An 8,940-nucleotide genomic window follows, 5' to 3' on the forward strand; every position below is an offset into this window, starting at 1 on the left:
TGTTGAGGTCCAAAATTTCACAATAAAGCCCACTCCATAAAAAAATAAAGAAGGCCCAATTCGTGCAGCAAGAAGAATCAACATCAAGGCCTTATATATGTTCAGATTTCCAGCAAAAAAAGGCCATTAAAAAGTCCAGCAAATTCCAGTGAAAGAGCTGGGACGGGATCCCCAGAGGCTGCCAGAGGCTCGGGATCCTCAGGACGTGCAGCACAGCTAAAGTGAATTAAAGCAGATTTGAAGAGAGAAAAGAGACAAAAGGCACGTGGTAACCCAGACATGCAGTGGAAGTACAAAGCAAAACGCAGGGCTTTGGTTCCAACCATTTGAAGAAAGAGACAAGGAAAAGTACGACTGGAAAAGCTGGAGCAAAAGCCAAAAAGCCTCAGGTCAGCCAACGGGAAAATCTGGAAATAGGAAGCTAGCTGGGAGACTTTCATCTCATCGCAACAAAAGGAAAGAAACTATGAAGAAAAGGAAAAGACATAATCCTGAAGCAACCGGGGGGGGGAATCAATAATAAAAAAATCTCAGAGTTTTAATATTGTTGTATAAAATCTTACTTGAGAACCCCTCATAAAAAAGAAAGAGTTGAAATAGAGGAAAAGGTAAATGGAACTTTTCGGTCGTCTGGGGCTACTCGGTTTCCAAGATGAATTGATAGGATACCAAGCAGTCATAATGCCAAAACATTGGGTCATCATTTTGTATTTGGTAATGCATCATTTTGTGGAGCATTTAATTATCATGGCTACCTTTCACTATCTAAAATGTAAGCTTTTCCTTGCCATTCTGTTAATGGTAATTATTGCGTCATAATCAATGTTCAGTGTAAAGTGTATAAACTGTTTCTGTAGGCTTTTGATATATTTTGTGGTATCTCCCAACCTTCCCAAATTCCTAACGTTTGATTCAACATTCTATCCTAACCAGAACTAAAATATAAGGAAATCCTACTAAAATGAAAAATTCTGTATATATATATAGACTCTCAAAACATAGAAGTAAGTTAAAGAAAATACAATCTATACAAAAAGAGAGGGTTGTAAATGCCTCGTTGTGCACAGGAGCGAAGTACCTTTATCAATTATGTTAACTAGCAAAGAAGAAGAAAGGTAAAAGGGTTGTGATTCCTATTTTTAAATAAGCTAGTAGTAAATGATATCTAATATTCGTCAAATAAAATTAGAAAGTTGTTGGGTTTTAAAATAGTGTAGCGAGTGATGTCAAATTGGTTGAATATAATGAGCAAGTGTGTTGTGGGCTCAATGATACTATTATAAAAAGGACTTTCCATGTGACTTCATGCGTGCTAGACAGCTAAAGGTCACAACTCCGTACTTGCTAGCAAAGGTAATATAGCATTTAGTAAACCACTTTTCCTTAGTAGTAACATAACCAAGACCTTACCAAGTGTAAGTAAAAGATAAACTATACATTAATTTCCCTTTTCGTTTTTGATGGGTAAATATTGATTTACTCATTCTTTTATAACCTAGTAAAAAAGGACGACCATTAACGTAACCAAATTTTACGTAGTTAGAGAGACTCATATGTTTGAATTAATGCAAGTATTACAAATTCCTTGAATCTGTAATTAATTTGGTGCCGATTGCATTAGGAGCTAAGTCGCTTAAAAAGAGTGGCCACCAAATAAGTACCGGCGCAGCTTTCTTTGCATTTCCATCACAGCATGCATGCATCCACCCTTAATTTCTTTAACCCCACACCATCCCAATTAAGTACCACCTTCAACATGTTGTATATATACTCCAAGACTCTTCAACTTCTCTCCATTAATTAACATATTCTCAAACTTCTTCAATATCAAAAAACTCTCTCTCCCTATTCCCTAAGCAAATCAACATGGCCAAGTTTTCAAGGCTCTTTTACACCCTTTTCTTCATTCTTTCTGTCTCCCACATATCACGTGCAAATATAGTTTACAATGTCATAAATTTTGGAGCTAAACCAGATGGCAAAACAGACTCAACCCCAGCATTTCTTAATGCATGGTCTGCAGCTTGTGCTTCCTCGGACTCTTCAACCATAAATGTGCCTAAGGGAAGGTACTTGATTGGCTCCTTGACCTTCAAAGGTGAATGCAAAAGCTCTGATATCGCATTCCAGATTGATGGAACTCTAGTGGCTCCAGCAGATTATCGTGTTCTTGGCCAAGCTAGTAATTGGCTCAGCTTTGAAGGTGTTAGCGGAGTTACCATTATTGGAGGAGCACTCGATGCCAAAGGATCAGGCTTATGGGCTTGCAAAGATGCTGCCACTAACTGTCCCAGCGGAGCCACGGTATTACTTTGTTGATTTTGTGCTTTTCTGATCTCTTTATTAGTAATCCATTCCATGATTATAATTTTTTTTTAAACAATATTTCAAAGTCAAATCTTTCAAATCAGCGTATTTTTTTTTTTTTTTTGTTAAGGTTGTAATTTGCATACAATATCACTTTTACATGCAATTACTGCCAAACTCAATTTTATTATGCGTTAGTCATAACTTGCTACCTCAATAATTAAAAAAAAAAAAAAAAGTTACGAAAGCTGTTATGTAATTATTACATCTGTTTCTGCATGGTTTTGACAATTAACTTCATTAATTTTTAAATGAAGACAGAAAGACTTTTGTTTTGTTCGGTATTATTTCATGTGCATTCATACTAATTACATAGTAGTTCATATATTACTCATCATATATATATATATATATATAAATTTATAAAAAAAAAATAATAAAAAAAGAAAAAAAAAAAGGGAAAGGTCTAAAAGGCCAAAAGGGCTGAGGTTACTTTCATAAACGTTCACCTAAAGGCTATATATATATATATATATATATAAGTCAATATACGATGATGACAATAATCATCAAAATAAATAATAATCACGACGATGGTAATTATTATTGTCCTTTGTTACTATTGAATCATGTACGTACTAGCATTTGATCTCGATGGTTATTTCTAGCCTTTTATTTTAAAATAGATTTCTTGTGGGTGATTGCAGACATTAAGTTTTACCAATTCTTACAACATTAGGATCAACGGGTTATTGTCACTAAATAGTCAGATGTACCATATTGTATTCAACGGCTGCCAGAATGTGCATGTTGAAAGAATCAAAATTATAGCCTCCGGGGACAGCCCCAACACAGACGGCATCCATGTTCAACTATCAAGTAATGTTGTAATAGTTAACTCCACCATCAAAACTGGGGATGATTGCATCTCCATTGGCCCTGGCAGCAAGAACTTGTGGATTGAACACATCAAATGCGGCCCCGGTCATGGCATTAGGTGAATAAAATAAATTTTATAGATCTTTTATTTGGTTGAAAATATGATAGTTACAATAGCAGAGATATAATATATTGGGTGAATGGAATTCCTCTGCTTGTTGCAGCATAGGGAGCCTTGCGAAGGACATGGAAGAGGCAGGGGTACAAAATGTGACGGTCAGTAAAGCCATTTTTATTGGTACCCAAAATGGACTGAGGATAAAGTCCTGGGCCAGACCCAGTTCTGGATTTGCCCAACGGGTTCGCTTTTTAGGAGCTGTTATGCACAATGTCCAAAATCCTATAGTTATAGACCAAAATTACTGTCCTCACAATACCAATTGTCCTGGTCAGGTAAGAAATCTTGTTATCTTATTTATAGATATGACACAGACTACTTTTATGGTCTCATAAACTACTTTCTATGGTCCAAATGAACATATCTTGAATGTATTTCATGTTTTCATATGCCAGGTATCTGGAGTAAAAATCAGTGATGTGTTATACCAGGATATCAGAGGAACATCAGCAACACAAATTGCTATAAAATTTGATTGTAGTGCCAAGAACCCTTGCACTGGGATAAGAATTGAAAATGTCAATTTGATTTATCCAAATCAAGTAGCTCAATCGTTTTGTACAAATGCAATTGGGAAGACCGTCGGTTCAGTCCAACCAAATGGTTGTTTGTAAAGGGAATGAGTGTTTTGTGTATTGCCATTTATAAAATACCATTTTGGGGTTACTTTTTAGCATTTTTGGATAGAAAACTGAATTCATTAAGATGAAATTGAAGTACAACAAGGCAACTAAATTACAGAGGATACAAATTAGGCATGTTCTAGTTGGAGAAGAAGTTGAACCATAGGAGGATCAATCCCCTTCCAAACCTGATAACTACCATTACGTCTAGCATAACTAGCTAGCTCATGAGCTACCTTGTTGTATTCCTTTTTCAAATGCTGAATTTTCCAACAACTGAAGGTCTTAAGGATGCTATTAATTCCCTGATGCAGATGGCCAAAGTCACGACCCAAATCCATGGAATATGAATTTAGATGAATGACTAACTTACTTATCTTACATAACTCAATAAACATAATTAATTTCATAATTAAATAGAACTCCAAATAAACAATACTCTTAATAAACCTCTTACAATATCTAAAATCCACAATTTAGAAATAATCTCTAGTTACTGTAAAATCTTAAGCTAAATAAAAATAACTAAAAATCATTCAAGGCTTCAAGTATTATTGACATTGCCTAAAAACTCCCATGCTCTACCTTGCACCTTATACACACAGTGGGCTAGGATTTAATATATATAACCCCAAAGAAAAAACGTTAAAGCCATCCTAATATAAATATATAACCACAAGTGAAAACCTTACGGCCATCCTAATATATATAACCACAATTGAAAGACCTTAAAGCCATCTAATATATATAACCACAAAGACAAACGTAAAAGCCATGTTCTTGAANTTTTTTTTTTTTTTTTGTTAAGGTTGTAATTTGCATACAATATCACTTTTACATGCAATTACTGCCAAACTCAATTTTATTATGCGTTAGTCATAACTTGCTACCTCAATAATTAAAAAAAAAAAAAAAAGTTACGAAAGCTGTTATGTAATTATTACATCTGTTTCTGCATGGTTTTGACAATTAACTTCATTAATTTTTAAATGAAGACAGAAAGACTTTTGTTTTGTTCGGTATTATTTCATGTGCATTCATACTAATTACATAGTAGTTCATATATTACTCATCATATATATATATATATATATAAATTTATAAAAAAAAAATAATAAAAAAAGAAAAAAAAAAAGGGAAAGGTCTAAAAGGCCAAAAGGGCTGAGGTTACTTTCATAAACGTTCACCTAAAGGCTATATATATATATATATATATATAAGTCAATATACGATGATGACAATAATCATCAAAATAAATAATAATCACGACGATGGTAATTATTATTGTCCTTTGTTACTATTGAATCATGTACGTACTAGCATTTGATCTCGATGGTTATTTCTAGCCTTTTATTTTAAAATAGATTTCTTGTGGGTGATTGCAGACATTAAGTTTTACCAATTCTTACAACATTAGGATCAACGGGTTATTGTCACTAAATAGTCAGATGTACCATATTGTATTCAACGGCTGCCAGAATGTGCATGTTGAAAGAATCAAAATTATAGCCTCCGGGGACAGCCCCAACACAGACGGCATCCATGTTCAACTATCAAGTAATGTTGTAATAGTTAACTCCACCATCAAAACTGGGGATGATTGCATCTCCATTGGCCCTGGCAGCAAGAACTTGTGGATTGAACACATCAAATGCGGCCCCGGTCATGGCATTAGGTGAATAAAATAAATTTTATAGATCTTTTATTTGGTTGAAAATATGATAGTTACAATAGCAGAGATATAATATATTGGGTGAATGGAATTCCTCTGCTTGTTGCAGCATAGGGAGCCTTGCGAAGGACATGGAAGAGGCAGGGGTACAAAATGTGACGGTCAGTAAAGCCATTTTTATTGGTACCCAAAATGGACTGAGGATAAAGTCCTGGGCCAGACCCAGTTCTGGATTTGCCCAACGGGTTCGCTTTTTAGGAGCTGTTATGCACAATGTCCAAAATCCTATAGTTATAGACCAAAATTACTGTCCTCACAATACCAATTGTCCTGGTCAGGTAAGAAATCTTGTTATCTTATTTATAGATATGACACAGACTACTTTTATGGTCTCATAAACTACTTTCTATGGTCCAAATGAACATATCTTGAATGTATTTCATGTTTTCATATGCCAGGTATCTGGAGTAAAAATCAGTGATGTGTTATACCAGGATATCAGAGGAACATCAGCAACACAAATTGCTATAAAATTTGATTGTAGTGCCAAGAACCCTTGCACTGGGATAAGAATTGAAAATGTCAATTTGATTTATCCAAATCAAGTAGCTCAATCGTTTTGTACAAATGCAATTGGGAAGACCGTCGGTTCAGTCCAACCAAATGGTTGTTTGTAAAGGGAATGAGTGTTTTGTGTATTGCCATTTATAAAATACCATTTTGGGGTTACTTTTTAGCATTTTTGGATAGAAAACTGAATTCATTAAGATGAAATTGAAGTACAACAAGGCAACTAAATTACAGAGGATACAAATTAGGCATGTTCTAGTTGGAGAAGAAGTTGAACCATAGGAGGATCAATCCCCTTCCAAACCTGATAACTACCATTACGTCTAGCATAACTAGCTAGCTCATGAGCTACCTTGTTGTATTCCTTTTTCAAATGCTGAATTTTCCAACAACTGAAGGTCTTAAGGATGCTATTAATTCCCTGATGCAGATGGCCAAAGTCACGACCCAAATCCATGGAATATGAATTTAGATGAATGACTAACTTACTTATCTTACATAACTCAATAAACATAATTAATTTCATAATTAAATAGAACTCCAAATAAACAATACTCTTAATAAACCTCTTACAATATCTAAAATCCACAATTTAGAAATAATCTCTAGTTACTGTAAAATCTTAAGCTAAATAAAAATAACTAAAAATCATTCAAGGCTTCAAGTATTATTGACATTGCCTAAAAACTCCCATGCTCTACCTTGCACCTTATACACACAGTGGGCTAGGATTTAATATATATAACCCCAAAGAAAAAACGTTAAAGCCATCCTAATATAAATATATAACCACAAGTGAAAACCTTACGGCCATCCTAATATATATAACCACAATTGAAAGACCTTAAAGCCATCTAATATATATAACCACAAAGACAAACGTAAAAGCCATGTTCTTGAATTAGGAATTGCAATTCCATGACTCTGTTCAAGAAACCACATAATGGGTAGTGGGCAATCTAGGATTTAATATATATTTATCCCAATGAAAATGTAAAAGCCAAAGAATTAAGATTTAAAACATAACTTTTGTTCTAGAACACACAGTGGGCAACTAATGTAATAGTGCAAACAACAATTCTAGGAAAAATCCCTTTCAAAAAATCTAAATATCACTAACGTTCCAGGATAAAATTCTAACCTATTAATCCTTTGTTTATAATAAATAGAAAATCATACTTGGAACAATTGTTTGCCTCTTCAATTATATGTATTCTAAACTTTAAGGAAAAAAATATACCTCCTAGCCTTCTTAGTGATGAAACCCTTCATATGAAAACCTTGATTTATCTTTCCCTCTACCCTGTAGTTAACGCATTAGAGATATGGGCATAGTGGGGTAGTGGACTGCAGATGCTACCAAAAAATAAAGCACTTATGACCCATCGATTATATATAAAAGAAAAAAAAAAATGTAATAACTCCAAATGAGGGTATGTGGGGTATTACAGCAAGACTGCCATTTGTATTTCCGGCTTGAATATCTTGGACTACCATCAGAGCATCTGATTCAATATAAACCTGTGACAGCTCCAGCTCCTTAATTAGCCAAGAGTACTCCATTCTCAACCACAAATATCTCCGTTTCTTCGCTGGAATATTGGCCAGAGAGGGACTTGCACAATGCTGCTGTGGTGTCGCCCTTGCTATCCCTTAACCCTTATGACTACCCCAATACTGGACAATCTGCCATCAGCTGATGTAGCTCCATCTACATTTTATTTTGAACACGCCTGGGGGTGGGGCTTTCCACCCTAAAAACACTGGCTGCTGGTTTTGACAGCAAAGAGTACTTGCTTCTTTGAAATCAAGAATTAAGTCTCCTGGCATAGTTCCAGACCTGTGCAGGGGAGTGGTCAATATTCTCAAAGACTTTGGTTCCTGTTGTACCAAATGGTCCAGGCCACCCCGAAAAATGTTTCAAGGTCTTGGGAGGTTCCTTTAGACAAAAATTCCATGGCTATATCTGATACGTCTAAGGGTCCTGCTCTCAGGTTCACTGGGCACTCATCCCATCTGTTCCAAACCTGCCTTGCATTGTCACAAAAAACTAGAGAGTGGGCTATGGTTTTAACTTCATTATCACACATGGGGCAGATCAATACCTCTTTTGCTCAGATTTAGCTTAGTTGGGAGGGCATTCACACAAGCTCGCCAGGCAAAAATACGAACCTTTGCTGGGATCTTCAGGTGCCAGATTTTAACATGGTCTTTACATTTTAGTCGCAGTCGATTTAGTCTTGACCGACAACTTATTCTCGTTAAACACTTACGTGGCAAACTGTGTGCAACGCTAACTGGCTTACAGGTGACTAATAAAAAAAAATAATTAATTGCTATTTAAAAAAGACGCGTCAACAATTTTAAAGTGAAAATATGAAAAATAATATACAAACATTTGAAACATAACCCAGATACGCAAAAAATAATTCCTAGTTTTTCTTTCGCTTACTTGGTAACCAAACACAAAAATAAACAAATCCAAATCGGTCACATACACAAAATACAACACAGACATGGTTTGCAAGACCCACAAGCTCTACAAAGAAATCTCATAACAAACTCAATATTTTGAATCCAAACCCACCATTACGAAATCTTTGTTTTCTCTAACCTTCATATCTCTCTCTTTTTTTTTTTTTTTTTTTTTGAAAGGCTGTTAAATCTGCGCACAAGGCCAAGGAAATAATAAACACCTCTCACAGGATGAT

At 35.0% G+C, this 8,940-nt stretch overlaps 2 protein-coding genes across 2 annotated transcripts; both read left to right on the forward strand.

The window, feature by feature from the left end:
- Positions 1–1,445: 1,445 nt before the first annotated feature.
- LOC112006489 (polygalacturonase) lies at positions 1,446–4,030 on the forward strand. Its single transcript, XM_024038764.2, has 4 exons — positions 1,446–2,304; positions 3,015–3,304; positions 3,411–3,639; positions 3,760–4,030. Exons 1-4 carry the CDS (start codon positions 1,867–1,869, stop codon positions 3,976–3,978), a joined length of 1,176 nt encoding a protein of 391 aa, XP_023894532.1. The 5' UTR covers positions 1,446–1,866; the 3' UTR covers positions 3,979–4,030.
- Positions 4,031–5,303: 1,273 nt separating this feature from the next.
- Positions 5,304–6,388, forward strand: LOC136063409 (polygalacturonase-like). The gene is made up of 3 exons (XM_065763762.1): positions 5,304–5,662; positions 5,769–5,997; positions 6,118–6,388. The coding sequence occupies exons 1-3, from the start codon at positions 5,436–5,438 to the stop codon at positions 6,334–6,336; spliced, it is 675 nt and encodes a 224-aa protein (XP_065619834.1). The 5' UTR covers positions 5,304–5,435; the 3' UTR covers positions 6,337–6,388.
- The last annotated feature ends 2,552 nt before the right edge of the window (positions 6,389–8,940 follow it).

This window comes from Quercus suber, unplaced genomic scaffold (assembly GCF_002906115.3).
Source record: "Quercus suber isolate HL8 unplaced genomic scaffold, Cork oak 2.0 scaffold_523, whole genome shotgun sequence".
Lineage (NCBI taxonomy): Eukaryota > Viridiplantae > Streptophyta > Magnoliopsida > Fagales > Fagaceae > Quercus > Quercus suber.